The sequence below is a fragment of the Arachis hypogaea genome, chromosome 16, assembly GCF_003086295.3.
Source record: "Arachis hypogaea cultivar Tifrunner chromosome 16, arahy.Tifrunner.gnm2.J5K5, whole genome shotgun sequence".
NCBI lineage: Eukaryota > Viridiplantae > Streptophyta > Magnoliopsida > Fabales > Fabaceae > Arachis > Arachis hypogaea.
Window position 1 is genome coordinate 1,733,868 of NC_092051.1, and position 19,719 is coordinate 1,753,586.

Here is a 19,719-nt window from a genome sequence, read left to right on the forward strand (position 1 = left end):
TAGCTAATAATTTGAATATAATTGATATAATTGAATTGATATAATTAATAAGATTGAGAGTATATAGCAATTATATCAATTATAATAATAATTAACGTGACTTCATATACAATAATTTAAATTATAATGGTCACCTAATTATACTTGAATATTATTTAATTTTAGATATTTTATAGGTAAAGCTTATTATCACATGAATTATCATTATTATTCAATAATAATAATAATAATTTTGAATTGATATAATTGATATAATTTTACTTCTCATTCATATGCAATAATTTTATCACTATATAGTTATATTAACAATAATTAATTAAATTCATAATTTTATTAATAGATAATTGTATCCACGATAATTCATGCTCTAATTTTCATTCATTTAATAATAGTTTGCAACTTATATAGTTCTTTTTCTTCTGCTTTAATCAGTATATAATAATAATAATATTTTATGAACATAAAATTAATTAGTTAACAAATTGAATTTTAATTATAGAGTTTTATTTTCTACTTGAATTTTTATTCATTAGTTATTTTATTTTTTATATTTACAGTAAATATTGAATATAAAAAAATAATATTGATTGTTATCTATTTTATTTATTTACAGTCATAATTAAATTTGATATAATTATAGTAAGTCTCTATAATTATAAAAATTTATATCTGCTTTATATATAGTAATAATATTATATATATTTATGAGATGAATTATATGATAAAGATGTAAGTTTACAGATTTTTCCTTTAATAGAATGAAGAGAGATTAATAAAGGTGGGATCCACATTTTAAATAATAATAAAATAATAAAAAATAACTATAAAAGGAATTATATTCTCTCTATATACCACTCCAATCTGTACAGTAGAGTGTCCCCTTATATATCTCTTCTTTTATCTCTTTCCTAAAAATTTTGGCATATATACTTAGCAAGTATCTCTATTTATATAATTTTTTCTAATTGTAGTAAGTATCTCTATTAAAAATTCGTACCGTGTACAATTAGTGTGTGTGTATATATATAAGTTGTAATAGTGAATTGTTACAATTATTTATCATCTAGAAAATTCGTACCTCAGACATAGTTTTTTTCTATTTATTATTTTTCATATCTGATGGCTACTAGCTTGACTCTATCAACAGTATTACGGATTTGAATCTTCTAAATTTTAAATTTTACTTTAGAAGATAAAGTATGATCTCTCACCATTTATTTCATAGGTGGGACCAAGAAAAAAATGAGAGAAACCATTCAAGGGTAAGAGATCACACTTTACTCTCTAAAATAAAAATTTAAAATTTAGAAGATCCAAATTTTAGTATTACCTATAGTAGATTATGTAATGAAAAAGTTTGGAAAATAAAGGCAAGGATTATAAGGTTATGGAAAGTCACATCCAAATTTTACAAGAGTAAGACAGCTTACCTAGAAATGGTTCTCATGGATGATAAAGTAGGTTGATTATTCTCCATCATTTTTTCAAGTGATACTAGGTTCAGTTTATAGATATTTTTTGTTCATATTTTAAATTTATCTGATAAGTAAACCCTTGGACGAATCAAAGACACTAAGATTTAATAGAGTTATAAGTGCTAATAATCTTTATTTTTAATTTGTTTTACAGTGTGATAAAATTAATTGTTCAATCAAGAATTATTTGGCAAAGATGTTTGAGAATGATCTGATCGAAGAGAAGGTTTATGTTTTCTCAAATTTTCTGATTGAGGAATCAAGCGTAATTTATCTTCCAATTGCACACGTGTGTAGAATAACTTTTAAGAAAGAGTCACGTATAGTAAATACGATCGATGATCGTAAAATTCCTGACAATCATTTTAATTTTCTCGATCATGCTGATATATTGAGACAAACAAATGAAAAATCTAACTTATTTGGTACGTAGTTAATTTGTATTATTATTATTGTATTGTTCAATTATTAAAATTTATTACTATCTATTAAAAAAATTGACAAATTCTAGGTGCTAATGGATAATGCACTCTTATTGTACATTAATATTTTGAGAATATTCAAATTATCATTAAAATCTGTATTATTTTATTCTCCTGATAAACAATTTTATAATTACGTTAATCATATAATTTTATATACTAACATTGATATAATGTTGTTTCAGGTATATGTTTTACAGGCATCAAAGGATAGTGTTGAGTTGTTATTCAGTAGGTTTAAATTATTTATTGTTTGTTGCAGAACTTTCGGCATTAGAATTTTCTATTAATTTGTTGTTCATTTTAAGCTGATTTTGATATGTTCTTATTTCACAATAAATCAACATATAAAACTTTGTTGGTGAATTTAAGTATTACTATATTATTTATCGTCACATTGAGTATATATGTCTGATTTATTGAAGAAAGTAGATTACTAATATCGGTTAATAACTATTGTACTGTTAATACAATTAATACTATATAAAGAAAAAAATAATACATAATATGTTATTTTTTTTATTAATTAAAAAATTATAATTTAAATTAATTTTAATACAACAAATTAAAATTATAATTTCAACCTTATCACATATATGGCACGGATTATTACACTTATACATTTATAAAATAGAGGAAAAAATATCATTTTAACATTTTACAGAGAGAAGAGTAGAATTTTCTCTTGATTTTAAAATACATGTGACATAGTTATATATGGTAATATTTATTTTTCATTGCAAACACGCCAAAGTTAAGATAATTGACTTATTTAATGTAAACGTATAGCTTATAATTGATCATTAAATTTTATTTTCAGACAACTTAATCTTAAACAAGATGATTAAATATATGATAGATTGTAGTAGTAATAGAGACAGCTGAAACAAAAAGGCATCGAGGTTTAGCTTTTTGATGATGTATCAAAGTATCAAACTCACCACCCCTTTGACAAAAGCATTTTTCTGCACACAATTACTGTGTACGAAAAAAAGTGTAAGAACCATCAAAGAAAATATAGTGCTATACTAATAAACATTTTTTATTTTTTCTTTCTTGTCAACTTAATTAAGATGATAAACCATATTATCTTTTTACATATTATTAATTATTATTTTAATTATGTCATCTATATGTAAAAATTAGTTATTAAATTAATTATTTATATAAAATATATTTTAAAATATAAAATATAAATTAAAAATTAACTAAATAATTTTGTATTCATATACAAATAGATAATAACTAATTTAGTGACTGATTTTTTGTACGCATGTAATATTTTTATTATACATTCTATTATTATTCTTTGCTTAAATTTTTATACAATTGTGGTTGCTCCGCTGTTGAAGCAAAGATATCTGAAAAGAAGGCACATTTTTTTGTGTGTCTAGTATATATATGTTTTGGCAGTAAAACTGCACAAAATTAAACTTAACATTCTAACTAGTAACATCAAGTAGTTAAAGGACAATAATTTATCAATTTATTAATACAATATATATAGTCATTTTTATGGCTAAATATATAGACATATATTTTATATATTACTTTATTAAGCCATTAATTTTAAGTTACAAATTTTCAGTTTATACGGTGCTAAATACTTTACTAAATTATTAAACTTACGACAAATAATAAGAGAGAAATATCAAATAAAGTCGAAAAGCTAATTCCAGTAAACAAAGGCATACCCTCCCATTATTTCACACCAATCAATCCCTACTTCAAAAAAAAAAAAAAAAAAAAAAAGACCTGTTGTCACTTGTTACATCAATAGCATCAAAATTGCTTCTTATGTATCCGCAAAACAATGGTGGCCGCCACCAATTTGACTCCAATTAGCAAGTTAACATTGTACACTAATTGCAAAAGTCAATCCATTAATTAGTAATTAATAATCTTAAAATGCTTGATTAATACCAATTCTCCTTGCTTTGCCTCCCTCAATAGCTAGGGCTTCACATCCTCATGAAAGCATTCTTCGTTCCTCTTTCATTGTCATCATATGATCATCGACATCCTTATTTACAAGAATTTGTAACCATTTGATTTTGAATAGAGCATCACAACTTTTTTTATTATTTCTCTTGAATATTTGAGTTGGTGGGAATTTGTGACGCACTTTGTTCTCCCACAATTTGAATTTTGAGTTTGAGTTTAGTTTCATAATTTTTTCCTTCGTAATATTTTTTCCCCTTTGTGGTGGAGGATATATTTGAGCTTTAGCTTTGTTCGTAGCCATAAATTGTAAATGATATAAGCTAAAATTTTTGTTAATTAATTTCTTGTGCCTTTTGTTCCTCAGTGCAAGATTGGTTTGGCACTAATAAGATGCCCACGTGTTATATTGAATGCACTTTTGTTTATTTTTGCATCCTTTCTAATTATTCAATTTCGACGGGTTCCCATTTTCAAAGTTCAAACCCATGTGAAACTCAAAGCAAGAAGATGTTGCTTATTTGTCGGATTTTTTTTGGTAGTAGACTTCAAACTGAAAGAGATATTTTCAATTTTAATTTTCATATATGATCACTAAAATTAAAGACATTTTTAATTTTTATATATGATCACCAAAATTAAAGATAATATATTTGGTAAAATTTTTTGAAGAGGTATCTGTACTTTTAAAATATTGCTGTACTTTTGAAAATAATTAAAATAAAATTTTTTAAAATTAACTTGTGCTTTTTATATTTTAAAAGTCTAATATAATCTCATATATTAATTAATCTTTAAACTTAACGCTTAAATTTATGTCTTTTATAATATTTTTAAATTTTAAAAAAATTCTATGAAACAAAATTGTTAGAGAAAGAAAAGGATAAAAAAAAATTTCTAATTAGATTTGCTCTTCATTTGGAATAAGAATTAAGTGTTGCTTTTTCGCCTTCCAGTACCGGAAGAACAGGTTCTCATCTTTGCCAACAGTCATACCACAATAAGAATTTCTATTCCACAATTCTCTAGCTTTCTCACAAGTAAATAGGCCATGTATAATTGTTTTTGTGTCTGCGTGACACCGCGGGCACGTAACCGGTCGAGAGGGCATTCTTTGGTGCTGAGCATGCCAGAAGAAAAGGAGGATTTTTGGTGGAGTTTTAATCTTCTAGAAATTTCGCCAAATTTTTTATTTTTACATATTCTTTCAATTTTATTAGGTACTCTCTCAATTTATCATTTGTATTTATTAAGAGTTATTTTTAATTTGACCAGATACTACATATTTTAAAAAATTATCTTTTAAGAGCTAACTTTTATAGATTATTTTTAAAAAATAAAAATTTTATTAAATTAAATCTAAATAGATCAGAGCACAACTTATGGGTTTAAGAAAGTCTTAAAGAGGTTCTAGAAAGAATTTTTTTTATTAGTTTTTTTATTAGATTATAAATAGCCTCTTAAATATAATATTTATGTAACACGTAAAAGTTTATACAGTTTGTTTATAACAATACTAGCATAATTTATTCACATATTTTAGAAATAAAAATAGACTAAAGGTATAATATAATATTAAAATTGTCAATTTCAGTAATTATACATTCAAAGCAATTTCGATTTTATTATTATTAACTTAACCAAACAATATTCATTCTAATTAATAACTTTTTTTTAATTAAAAGTTTCTAATCTACTAATCCAAACATGAGTTATACAGTTTGCTATATTCTTTATTTATTTACTAGTATTTTGTTTGGTTAAGAAAACTAAATATTCAGTTTAGGAATAGATATACATTCTAAAGAAAGCAGTTCTCAAATGAAATTACAACGTTTTTTACAACTATAATATTCTAAAGAAAAACTTGTAGTAAAGATAAGATAACTAAAAGAAAGAATTTAGTTATCTAATTATAGCAAGAGTTGTTATTTATTTCAAAGATTGTCCGTAAATATCTATGAAAATAACAGTTTGTAATTAGGGTTAAGCCGTTGTCCGTGAGATATTTATAAATGGTGAGGCGGTAACACTTTATTGCAAAAGTTAAAAGAGAGAAGAAAGCAAAAACAGATGGCTTTTGATAAAGAAGAAAGTGTTGAAGGTTCAACATCACCTTCATTGTCATCAAAGCAAAAGAGCCTTGAAGAATGGCTTCCGATAACCGCTTCAAGAGAGGCAAAATGGTGGTACTCTGCTTTTCACAACCTGACGGCTATGGTGGGCGCCGGTGTTCTAAGTCTTCCTTATGCAATGTCACACATGGGATGGGGTCCTGGAATCACTGTGATGATCCTGTCATGGATAATCACGCTGTACACGCTATGGCAAATGGTTGAGATGCACGAGATGACACCGGGAGGGAGGAGAAATGACAGGTACCATGAGTTGGGGCAAGAAGCATTCGGTGAAAAGCTTGGTTTGTGGATTGTGATTCCGCAACAACTGCTGGTTGAAGTTGGTACTTGTATTGTGTACATGGTTACTGGAGGCAAGTCTTTGAAAAAGGTTCATGAAACCTTTTGTCCTGAATGCACGCCAATCAGGACCAGTTATTGGATCATGATCTTTGCTTCTGTCAACTTCGTGCTTGTGCAGCTCCCCAATTTCAACTCTATTTCTGCCATCTCTCTGGGTGCAGCAGTGATGTCTCTGACTTACTCGTTCATCGCTTGGGGTGCATCCATCAAGAAAGGAATTACACCAGACGTATCTTATGACTTGAAAATGAAAAGCACGAGTGATGGTGTGTTCCATTTCTTGTCTGCATTGGGAGATGTGGCATTTGCATATGCGGGGCATAACGTAGTGTTAGAGATTCAAGCAACAATGCCTTCATCAGCGGAGAAACCTTCCAAGATAGCAATGTGGAAAGGGTGTGTCTGGGCATACATTGGAGTTGCAATATGCTACTTCCCTGTTGCTTTTGTTGGCTACTACATGTTTGGAAATGCCGTGGAGGATAACATCCTTATCACACTCGAACATCCTGCTTGGCTTGTTGCCATAGCTAATCTCTTTGTTGTCATCCATGTCGTCGGAGGCTATCAGGTCACTTTTTTTTTATTCACTCATTTAATTTCGAAAATGTTTGATAACTAAAGAAAATCAGCCAAAAACAACCATAACTTACCTTATTTAATATTTATTAATTATTGCGATGTTAAATAAAGTAAATTCTGATTTTTTTGTTGTCTCCCTAGTATTACCCTTTAATTTCGCCCGTTGTTAAACCTACTCACAAGGAACGACGCATTTCATAATTTCATTCTTTTTTGATTTTTTTTTTCTTGTGCAACAGGTGTTTGCAATGCCAGTCTTTGACATGATGGAAACCTTTTTGGTGACACGATTGAATTTCTCACCTTCTTCTACCTTACGTGTCATAACTCGCACTCTATATGTTGGTATGTGATTATTATTATTATTATTATTATTATTATTATTATTATTATTATTATTATTATTATGATTTTTTATCCAAATAAAATAAATTAAAGAGACCTCTTATTATTATATTGTCTTAAATAAATTCTAGTTATACTTTTTTTTTAATGTAAATTCATTGCGAGTGTATATAATTTTACGATTTGTATGTAAATATCCTATACCTAGTAATGCTTTGTGTATGTAGTAGCACAACTTGGTCAATAATTAGGTTACAAAATTGTAGCACTCTAATGAATATTAGCTACCATTTAACTTTGCTATGATCATTTAGTAACCCTCGTAAACAAATTACAAATTCTATTTTGCAGGAATCACAATGTTAATAGCAATCAGCATCCCATTTTTTGGTTCTCTTCTTGGATTCCTTGGTGGATTTGCCTTTGCTCCGACCTCGTACTTTGTAAGCTATTTATATACATGTAACTATAAATATTTATCCAAACCACTGTATATGTATATACATGCTTAGTTGGTCTTATTTTATGTCTACTTGCAGCTTCCATGCATCATATGGCTTAAGCTCAAAAAACCTAAAAAATATGGTTTGTCTTGGACAATTAACTGGGTAAGTTTATTTGTATTCAATTACTAATAAACTCATCTTTAGTTTTGTAGATTATCAATGAGGACACTAACCAATTTTTTTTTTTTTTCCATTCTTGAATTTCAGATTTGCATTGTTATTGGAATATTAATAATGACACTATCACCTATTGGTGCTTTGAGGAATATCATTATCTCAGCCAAAAGCTACAAATTTTTCTCATGAGCCTACGATGATTATTATGTTGTTATTGCGCTCAATGTAATGTTAGTTGATGAGAATGTACATCAAGAATGAAATTAAGTACTTTTGAGACTCTATGCAACAAAAATTCTTGATGATCATATTTTTCTTTACAAAATATATGATGAGAATTGTATTGCGTTGCTTATGTATGATGAGAATTGTATTGGGCGTTACTTTAATTTGTAGGCTTTTTTATTTTGCCTTATGATCAAGTGCACCCGTATTATAGATTATTGATTGGACATCAAAATATTTTGCCAAATTTATTAATATTGCATCGGTGTACTCACATATAATATATTATTGCTCTGTTGTTTGACAAAGTTAACACTTTTCATAATCTTTGACTTACTTAATATTAGATCATATATTAATCAGAGTTAGGAAGTAAATTTTTTTTTATTAATGTCAATTAATCTTTTTAATTTTATACCATAAATTCTCTTAAATTCTAAATTCTCAAAAAAAAATAAAAAAATAATTAGTTAATACTAATTATATAAAAATTGATTCTATGTGGTTTTTCAATTAGTTAAAGAAACTGGCGCAGATAGTAAAAAGTTATTAAGTTGAATATTTAGGATTGGTTTGGGTTATAAAAGTGAATAGTGAAAGGTGAAAATTTTTTTTATCTAATTAACGACTCTCAACTATTAACTTCATATACATAAAGTTGAAGTCGACTGCACCTGAGTTTTCACCGTAGTGAAATTGAACATGTTTTTAGTGTTGATGGCGGCGTGAAGGGTCATGGTAAGTGAAGGCAGGTGCAAATGATTGGTGTATGTATGTGTATTTGAAGTGAATGAAGGTTTCCATGCATCCACGTGAAAGTGCATGGGTGAAAGGAGAGCGATGAAAGTGATGAGGATGGAATGTTGCCTTAGCTGATCCAGCAAGCTCAACACTAATTATATTATTAATTTATTATTTAAGTTTGTTATTCTTTCGGAGAGTGAAAAGGCACATGCAATCCAGCGTGACATCACATGCTTTGTTCCCAAGAGGCAATCAGAGCCGTCCGTCGTCATCCATGATTGCCTCCCTTGTCCCCTCACCATTCCAACACGCTGCCCTTCAATCCCCCCACACTCCTTCAACCGTGTGGACCTGGACCCCACACCTGTCACCCCCTCATTGGTCCTCCACCCAGGTCGGTGCGTGCTTTGATTTCATGCCCCCTCGCCCCCTCTAAATAAGTGAACCATATTTTCTCTTCTTCTTAACCTCTCATTCCTATAAGAGTTCATACCTCATCACAACTCAATTCAACACAAAGTGAGCTGAATCGTTTATTCTTCTGAAGATTATCAATTAAATGGAGCCTTCAATTTACCAAAGTGAGCTGAATCTGGAGGCAACAGAATTAAGGTTAGGTTTACCTGGAAGAACCAACAACAAGAGGTCTTCACCTGAAGACAGATCCATGAGCATCAGCATCAGCAAGAACAGCAGCGTTGACTCTAGTGGTCCTAGTAACGCTACTGATCACGATGACGACGATGATGACCATCAAAATTCTGTCCAACCTGCAAAGTAAGTCTTAATTGAAATTATAACAGATTATGTCAATGTTAATCTAGGGTTTATGACATGAATAATTGAAATTAATTAGTGGATGAATGATGATGCAGGGTTCAAGTAGTAGGGTGGCCACCAGTTAGATCGTTTAGGAGGAACAGTATGCAGCAACAAAAACAGAAGAAGGATGAACACAACAACAATAATGGTGATGGATCTGCGATGTACGTGAAGGTGAGCATGGCCGGTGCACCTTACTTGAGGAAGATAGATCTGAACATTTACAATAGTTACTCTCAACTCCTCAACGCCCTCCAGAATTTGTTCAAATGCAGTTTTGGTGAATATTCAGAGAGAGAAGGATACAACGGATCTGAATATGCTCCTACTTATGAAGATAAGGATGGTGATTGGATGCTCGTTGGAGACGTTCCATGGGAGTAAGTTCTTGTTCTTTCTTCTTCTATTTTTATTTTGAGAAGTGCTAGTGGCAGCAGATTTTATGACTCATTTTATCTAATGGTGGAGAATCACTCATTTTTGTTTTGCTGACTAAATGCTGGCCAAATTTTAATAAATCTACTGGTTCCTAGATTTTTTCTTTTATTTTTATTTTTATAATTAAAAGTAATTAGAAGAACATTTAATTCTTACGGTGCTTTTCCCTTTTCTATTAATTGCAGCATGTTCACGTGTTCCTGCAAGAGGCTTAGGATTGTGAAAGGATCAGAAGCAAAGGGGTTGGCTTCTTTATGACACACCGGCACCATAGCATACAGCAGAAATTAAATCTATCAAGGCAGAGCGATAATATTAATATATACACTTTTTTTTTTCCTTTAACTGAACTGGTTTTGAGGCCTGTTTCTTTGTTATAGTTCTCATCATCTGGTGAATCCTGCCAGAGTGGAGAAGATACATATATAGAGAAAGAGAAAAAGAAAATAAACAAGAAAAGAAAAATTACTGCTATATGTTTTAATTGTACAGAACATATTATATATATCTCGTCGTCCTTGTTGGATCTTTCTATATGTATTATGTAAGAGTTATATATATACAGAATAGATAAGATATCAAGTTTTTTCTTTATTCTCTATTTGATTTCAAGTCGTAAATCAATGGAAATTTGATTTTTATATAATACAAGCTTCGGAATTTCGATATATATGCTAACTAGTAACTACCCAATCTTAAAGAGTTCTTTGATTTGATGTACAATTAATTATACCTGATAATAATAATTGAAAAAAAAAAAAAAGAGGATAAGGTGTTCTCTGTTTGAATAGGCCTCAGATCTCTCCCTTACGAATGAGAATTCGAGAACTATAAGTGGATTATCGTTAATTACCGCGCACTTCCATTAAGATGGGGTATCAAATCAAAGGAAAATTTTGTGTCCTCGTATATTAGTTAAGTTAACTGACATGCTAATCTAATCTCAGAAGTTAGCGCTGCCTTAATAATTTCAAGTTTGCAACCAAAGACTACTACACAAATTTGATTTCGTTGAATTTCATTTTCATACTTCAATATAGATTTGGAAAAGTATATCGAAAACTCCAAATCAGCCAAAAATGAAATAACTTAATTAATTATAAATATAATAATTAATTTTATTTATTTATGATTTAAAATATTGGTTATTAAATGTTTCACTACATTCAAATTAGGAGGAGATACGTTCAGTATCATTGCAACGTAAATTACGGAAACTGATTCAATTAGCTTCGTTTCTTCACCCTCCTTTCTTTTCCAAATGCCTAAAACATGATAAATTAGAAAATAGATTCAGAAACCATTCAATTTATAAAAAAAAAAGAAACATTCTAATGCCTATCATAAACACCATCCACGTAGAGATTTTAGATTTATTCAGAAGCATTTGGCTGATTTTTGACTGGTACCCTCTTGATTCCTAGCATTATTGTATAGATTTTGGTTTCAATGAACGCCTAGTTGGGTTTAAAAATATGTGTTTTTAACAGAATCTCTCAAGAGGTATATTTGAAGGGTGTGTTGAACACAGATATAATGTTTGCTTCAAAGGCATCAGTAATACTACTGTATACTAAAATGCCATCAAAGTCAGCTATCAGCATAAAATATATTTTGAAATATAAATACACATTGAAAATAAATTAAACCACGTATGTATTTATACACAAATATATTGGTGGCTGATTTTAGTGGCTATTTTAGTATACAAATGGTATTTTTATACTTTTTTATATAATTTTTTTATAGTATAGATGATAAAATTGTTATCTTTCACTTTTTGCATAAACTTATTTGAATACAATAGGTGTACAAAAAAATATATATAAATATACAAAGGTGACATTAACACAAATCATCATGCCTACATGCAGATATAATAATTATTTAAAATATTAGTTTTGTAGTGAATGTGATAGAATAAGCGATGATTTATATAATTTCTGATATTTACTTACTTAAAAATCAAACAAATTCACCAAGATTACAATTCATGATGCATGATTTTCCATGTGGTGGAGAGATATCGGTTAATAACGTCAACTTCAACCTGTCGAGGAGATGCTAGAGTAGTACAAGAACTCGTGGGTTGTGGTGGGACATGACAGTGTCAATAATAATAATGGCAAAGCAATAATCTTGATATATTTGATATAAGAAAGAAGCAGCATGGGAACTTCCATACAAGGCAATAGGCGTTGTTAAGTCATATCTCATCAATCTCAAAATTGACTAAGCTCTATGGAAATTATTCTTGTCTACATTATAGGATCATTTTTATACTTTTCGGGCTTCATAAGAAACAAGAGGAATAACGTGTTTGAAGAAAATGACCATTCAATCAGTGTTACTTTTTTCATAAATGTCTCTTACTTTATCTCCTAATAGTAGTGCATAAATTGTCAGTCAATTAAGTTTCCAAAATATTTAAAACCACAATTAGAATTTAATTTTCATATAACAAGAGTATCAATTACATATCATCACAACAACAAAAATAACTATTTTTCACAATCAACACAAAAATAGTTAGAATACATATGACATTGAAATTATAATGGAAATTATTTAAAAATTGATTTGATGTCACATTTAATTTTCTATAAAAACTTATTTATTGTCAAAAAGGATTTTAATAAATCACCATCATTTAGAAATTTCGAAAACTACATACATTTTTATCTAATTCAAAGCCAATCAGTCACCAAAAAAAAAAAAAGCCAATCAAAAAACAACTTCCAGTAGCAACATTGATGCTAATGAAGCTGATAAAACAGAGTAGACAATAATAATTAATGGATAACCAAGTAGAACTGCATAATGTATGAAGAGTCCTGTGGCGGTTTAGAAAATAAATCCACAGGCACATTAGAAACTGTAAAATGAAATTAGATTTCCCCCTTGAGACCAATTTTTCTATTGAAATATAAGTAGATAAAATCTTTTATTTTTTTTTTTTTGGGTCAGGAAAGATAATATAGTTTTTTTTTTTTTTTTTGGTCAAGGAAAGATAATATAGTTAACATGGCATTAGCTGATATTAAGTGTGAGTAATTAGGACCTGACCCATCTGGATTGAACGTGCTATAAACCCAAAGAGCTTCCCCTATATCGTTGTCCGTGCTATAACCAAGCATGTTGTATAAATGGGCTCAGGCCCATATGTATTCATTGGGACTGTTCTAATTACTCTCTTTTTTTAGTATGGGGTTAAAGAATATATTGGACTGGGCCTTAGGCCCATAAGTAACAAAAAATCGGACTTTCGTCTGTTGCCTTTGGGCCTTTCCAATGTCCACAGTTGCGCCCGGTTTCTAGGTTTTTAAGATATGGTATGTCAAGTCCAAATTAAAAAAATGGCAAAAAAAAAAAAAAGAGAATATGCCAATGAGCCATAGCTCACACGGCATCCCGCTTCCTCCCCATCTCAAAGGTCTCAGGTTCGAGTCCTACTAGCTGCAACCGAGAAGAAAAAAAAATATGTAATATGTGAAATTTGCAGAAAATAAAGTGCGCTTTAAGTAAGTGTTGGAATTTTAAATCACGTTTTGTGCATAGCGATTTTTTTGGATATCTCTGGGAATGAATAAAAAAACACGTTTTAATTGCATTTAAATGCAACACGGAATAATTTAAATAATCCGATCACGGAATACAATTCAACTTAAAATTTTCATACAGCATATTCCAACTTATAAATAAAATGAATCTATAAAGATTAAGGACATTCATTAAGAAAACATTTGGCAAATTCGTGTGGGGTGGGTATTCCTTCCCACTGTGTGAATCCTTATCCTTTTATGAGCTAAGATGATCCCCATTTTAATCCAAATGATGGATACTAAGTTGGGAGTTCCCAACTTTAGGAGACAAGAATATCCAACCAATTCCCACTGGTTTACCCATTTGGGTTGACACTGTACCATCTCTTTCAACTCGTGATGTTTCCATTATCCTCTAATTTCCCTCAATACTTCTTCACTCTTATATAGTAAACCACTTTAATTTCGCACTAATTCTATAACTTTCTTCTACACTTTACTACTACTCTTAGTCATTCAATTAACAAAATAAGAAAGCATTTCAGTTTTCTCTGAAATAAAAAAAAAATCGAAAAAATGACAAATAGGTCCCTGACCTTTTGCCCTACGGACATTTTCGTTTCTTACCATTGAAAAATACTTTTAAGTCCCTAACCTTCACAAAACTTGGACGGATCAGTTCCTGACGGAGGCATTTGGACGAATCAGTCCCTGACGAAGGCATTTGGACGAAATGACTGATCCGTCCAAGTTTTGTGAAGGTTAGGGACTTAAAAGTATTTTTCAATGGTCAGGGACAAAAATGTCCACGGAACAAAAAGTTAGGAACCTATTTGTCCTTTTCTCAAAAAAACCATTATGTCATAAGACACATTAATTCTTCTTCATTTTCGACATGAAGAGAGGAATCAATATACCTCACTGAGCATGACCCTGGGAAGTGCTTAACACAAGAGCCTCTTGAGCTGTTGCTAATGGCATTTGAGTTGAATAAGTTAACAGTAGGTTAATAATTTATATGACACGTGTCAAGAGCCAAGCATACTTGCCCTTCCATGTTCTCAAATGGATCAAAATCCAATCATGATTGAGCAGAACAGAGGAAAAAGCAGGCAACTCGCACAACACAAACAAAAAAGCGGCATAATTTTCTGCTAGACTTAGCAACACCAATTGCATTCTTAAAGCAACTATTATCCATTTCACCTCTCCCATTTTTCAAATCCTCTAGGGTTACATCACTAATTAAAAATAATATGCACACCGGTCTAACCTTTTACAAGGTCCCACAATCCACTACAAAAATCTAAGCCCCACTATTAAAGCGCTTTCATCATGTTCCACTACACCCCCCACCAATTGACAGAAAAACAAAGAGAACAAGACCTATCAAGTGATCTTTTCTTCTTTTTTTTTCTTACAATTTCTTTTCCTACACTTTGAAACTTGCCAATACAAGAATGGGTCTGCTGCTATTTTCTAAGACTGACAATTTGCAATCAAACCCTGCATTGACAAGCCACAAATAAAGAGATATTATGGGATCTGACTTTGATTGCAACTTGATGCTTTCCAATTACTTAATTATGGAGCCTTGGAACAGACAAATAACTCATGGGCCACACAGTATTAGGTGAGTGGTAGATGGGACCAAGAAGTCATGCACCATATACCTAAGGTCTATGGAGGAGGGTTAGCTTCAGGCTTCACTATACTAGAGGTGTCCGGGGGTTGTGATTGGTATATCGCGGATGCAAGTGAGATTGGCATGATGCAGAGTGCCTTGGATTGAAGAAACTGCATGGCTGCTCCAACGTTTTCTTCCATAAGCTTAGCCACCTGTCTTTCTGTGCCATCATTTGACCACTTGTCCCAAGCCGGCCGGTTTCTTCCACCATCACCGCCTTCCTCCTGATAGTCACTTAGTTAAAATGGCTGAAGCGATTGAAAGACAACCAAAAACCAAAATTTTCCAACTCAATAATTAATTACCTCAACTGATGATAATGGGATGTCAGTTACCAGTGGTGCCACTGCACCAGCTCCACCCAATCTACTCATGCTCAAAACCTGAAAGGCAGATTAATTAACAGTCATTTGCATCTTCATTTCACATTGCTACAAATTCAAAATAGCCTCTTTTTTTTTGGACATGTTACATCATGGATTTAATAGCGATGTACTCCAACAAAGACCCTTCAAAGTGATTGGATAATGAAAAAGTAACTACAGGGCATTAAGCATTCTAAAAATGCTATCATATTCATTTGACTGTATCCATTGCAGATATTTCCTAGTCTACAGGAATATAATAACATTGGCCAATGGGTTCTCATCTAAAGTGACAACCACTTTGTGGAGTTTGTGGTCTTGAGTTTAATCTCAACTAATTGACCATTGTTGGGACTACGGACAGTGATAAGAAGGCATAGGTCAACAGGTTTGATTGATTGGCTAAAAGCAGTCATTAACAATAATCCAAGACCTAATTATGAAAGTAAATTAAAAAATAAATGCTAGTGACAAGCACAATAACTTACAAAAATAATTACCTTTACTTGGAGCCTTAAGAACTTGACATAATCCACAATTTCATCTAACATTGCAGCTCTATCCGTCTGATCAAGAGAAAAAGCACAATAATATTAAAAATGTTGGAACAATTCAGTGTTATTGTCTTTTTAATGAAACAGAGGGCAGTCATGCAAACAGAGCAAAACTGCCTTCAAAGAAATTATTAAAAGAAATATCCCCTGAAACCAGTAGATTAATTTCAAGCTTCAAGAAGTATAAAAAATTTAATACACATCAAGTCAAAATATGTGGGCATGGTATCCCTCTTTTTATCCTTTTCAAGCATGTTTTTGTTATTTATGCTCAAAGAAACAATTGCATGAAAAGTGGATCAGGAGATTTAATCTATATGTGGAGTTGCAGACAAGCACAATCTTAAACTGATTTGACAACTCAATAGGTCCAGAGGCAGATGCCATATTCTAAATCCAAAGAACACATTTAGTCATTTATATGAAAATAATTTTCAAGGTGCCAATTCGCTACATAAATTACATTATATATATATCTGTAAATATCATATCTACTGGAACAATATATTGACAGGGAAAAGACCAGAAGATTAAAACGAATACAGATCCTCCATATTTCTATGAAAATGGCTACTTCCTTCTATTGTATTTTCTATCAAATCTTCCTATTGAAAGACAAAAAATTGGAGGAAAAGTAAAAGATATTGTTTCTTAGGCCATATTTAGAAAAGCAAACCAACCCCTTGATATAAGTAATAACATCTATTTTAGTATTTATATTGTAAAAAGAAAGATAAGACCTATGATAGGCAATAGTGTTAGTGGAGATCTGATGAGCTAAAGAAGTAGTGAATGAACGATATCTACAATGCGGACAGAATGGCCAAATGCACACCATGAAAAGACCCATTTTTGTTTTAGGAGAAAGACATGAATAGACCTATTCACAAGTTGATAATAAACTAAAGTGTGGCATTATCATTTACAAATTCAAGCTAGAAAGGACAGTGGGGGATGATAATAGATATATCTCTGTAAATGTCAACGTAATACACCATCTTTTCTCACTTTTTTGGCTAAACAAGACAATATTCCTTTCCTTTTGTACTATTTCACTATTGCTAATGTTAAAGAGGATCACAAACCGCATTAGAGCAGTTACATACCTTGTTGACACTTGGAACCAGTTCTTGCAGAGCCCTGATTCTTTCTGCTATTCTTTCTCTGCGCAACTGTAACCATAAGGTAACATGAAGAAGTGAGCTACAAAATAAACACCCCATCTTTAAATTTTAACACCATAACCAGCAGACAGCATGTATTTGTGCAAATATCCCAAAGCTCACCCGTTCAGCTATGCTGTGTGGGTCTGTAGCCTGTCCTCTTCTAGCCCGCACCCTGGGACGCATTGTTGGAGGATGTGGAGCTGCCGGAATAGTAGTAGGCATTGGTTGGCCATGAAAAACCTGTTAAAAGATTACAGATGATCAGGGGGGCAAAATAAGGGGGGTGGGGAAACTAAAACAGCAACTCCTCCTCTGCCTCTCAGCGGCAAGACAAACAGTCCTGCCTCAGTACTTTGAGTAGGTCAGGGGGAAAGACCCTTACAACAAGAAACCATGTATTAAAAGTAAGTATTCACATCCTATAAGAGTTAAGAGTCTCAGATATCCCAGAAAAGTGATCACAGCAGTATGGAGAAGGTGTAAATAAACTTGCACTAAATCGTAATCCTGAAATGTTCAAACCATTCCATCAAAATTTGTAACACCAACTTACACCTATAAGTCAACACCTACAACAATGATTCAATAATAATATGTCAGCACAAGTGCAGAGTTTATCCGTAGCTAGTTGCTCAAATCAAGAAGCACTGAAGCACACACTGCAACAAGTTTTTTCCCCCTGCTGTCTGACCTCGAATAAAGGGGAAAAGAAAAACCAAAGATGACAATCCTGAAACAATAATTTGGTTTCCATAACAGCCATGGAATAACCCTGCCTTGCTCTTTATTTTTTCAAAACTACAACATGCTTTCTTTCCCAACTTCATTTTCAAGGAATTTCGAAAGTGATTCTAATTAGTTAAAAAACTGCCACATGCAATTGTATTTTAGTTCCAGTTCGGAACTCAAAACCCTGCCTTGAAAAAAAAAAAAAAACCAAATTGTGAATGCATTTGAGCTAATTTTCTGTTACACAAAGCGAGAGAGAGAGAGAGAGAGAGAGAGAGAGAGGGACATGGTGTTTACATTCTTAGCTCTGGCATCAAGGACGTCGTCGCGAAAGCGCTTGCCGCTACCGGAGGCCTCTTCCGGTGGCTTCAAGAAGCCTACTCCTGCTGCTGCTGCTCCATCGGCTCCTTTCCCTTGGTCCAAGCTGAGACCTAGCTGGTACATGGGAGCGTGGAAGCCCCCTCCGCCGGCGAGGGGATGAGGGCCAGCATCGCCGGAGTTGAGCTGAAGCATCATGGGAGCGGCGGCACCCGTCGCCAGGGCGGAAACATCGGGTCCGGCGAGGGAGTGGTCGGCGGAAGCGAAGGTTGGAAGGCCGAGTATTTGTTCGAGGAAGTCGTCGGCGGGAGGGTCGGAAGGGTTGTTGGCCATGAGAAGGAGTGAGTGGGTGACTCGGACGAGTCGAGTTAAGTGAGTGGGAGGCAGAAGAAGAAAGAAGAATCTATTACTATTTACTTACTACTTAGTTACTACTTGAAGCATTGAAGCTAAAGCCGAATCTTTTTTTGTTTCTTCACTTGTGAATGCTCTCTCTGCCTTTTATCACCACTTTTTTCTCAAAGGAACTTCATTTTTCGCCATTTGCATCTCCACCCTGCTTTTCTTTTATTAAAACAAAATCACTTTCTTTCTATTCCAATCATGGATCAAATTATAATCTAACATCATTCACGATATAATGTAATAAAATATAAATAACAAAAACACACGGATCAATTTTACAAAACAAAAAATTGCAATTGCTGAATTGCCATGTATTAGTTGCTGGGCTCAAAATTTTTGTTTGGTCTGCTCTTTTTGATGTTTAGGCCCAAAAAATTTAGTGAGTCGACCCGTTTTTGACATTTCTATTAAGATAAGTGATTACTTACATTAAATTTTATATTAAACAATTAAATTGAATATATCAAAGTATTCGATCATTTTCATATATAAAAACTTTGTCTTTGTGTGTGTAATTATTTGATAATTAAGAGATTATTAGATTTGAAAAAAAGAAACTAAAATGAGAAAAAAAAATGTGAGGATAGGGATGATAGAGTCAAGAAAAAAGGGTATATGAAGTTGTAAACTATTATGTAATTGTTTCCTACTTTGATTTCCGCTAAGAAACGCAAGTTCTATAATGTCGTGATTAATTTTCTAATTGCTTCAATGAAGAAATGGAAAGTAGGCATTTTGTGTTTATTTCTTTTTAGGAAAATGATCTTTGTTGCATGCATAATCTTCAATTCTTGAT

General features: G+C 31.7%; 3 protein-coding genes across 3 annotated transcripts; 2 read left to right on the top strand and 1 right to left on the bottom strand.

The window, feature by feature from the left end:
* The first annotated feature begins 5,968 nt into the window (after positions 1 to 5,968).
* Positions 5,969 to 8,265, top strand: LOC112754503 (lysine histidine transporter-like 2). The gene is made up of 5 exons (XM_029293593.2): positions 5,969 to 6,949; positions 7,200 to 7,305; positions 7,657 to 7,748; positions 7,845 to 7,913; positions 8,019 to 8,265. Exons 1-5 carry the CDS (start codon positions 5,972 to 5,974, stop codon positions 8,115 to 8,117), a joined length of 1,344 nt encoding a protein of 447 aa, XP_029149426.2. The 5' UTR covers positions 5,969 to 5,971; the 3' UTR covers positions 8,118 to 8,265.
* A 979-nt stretch (positions 8,266 to 9,244) lies between these two features.
* Positions 9,245 to 10,751, top strand: LOC112757997 (auxin-induced protein 22E). The gene is made up of 3 exons (XM_025806551.3): positions 9,245 to 9,674; positions 9,773 to 10,099; positions 10,343 to 10,751. Exons 1-3 carry the CDS (start codon positions 9,457 to 9,459, stop codon positions 10,413 to 10,415), a joined length of 618 nt encoding a protein of 205 aa, XP_025662336.1. The 5' UTR covers positions 9,245 to 9,456; the 3' UTR covers positions 10,416 to 10,751.
* Positions 10,752 to 14,846: 4,095 nt separating this feature from the next.
* Positions 14,847 to 19,150, bottom strand: LOC112755710 (transcription factor UNE12). The gene is made up of 6 exons (XM_025803974.3): positions 18,498 to 19,150; positions 17,592 to 17,711; positions 17,412 to 17,477; positions 16,252 to 16,317; positions 15,692 to 15,769; positions 14,847 to 15,610 (listed from the first exon to the last, which is right to left on the bottom strand). Exons 1-6 carry the CDS (start codon positions 18,849 to 18,851, stop codon positions 15,380 to 15,382), a joined length of 915 nt encoding a protein of 304 aa, XP_025659759.1. The 5' UTR covers positions 18,852 to 19,150; the 3' UTR covers positions 14,847 to 15,379.
* Positions 19,151 to 19,719: the final 569 nt, after the last annotated feature.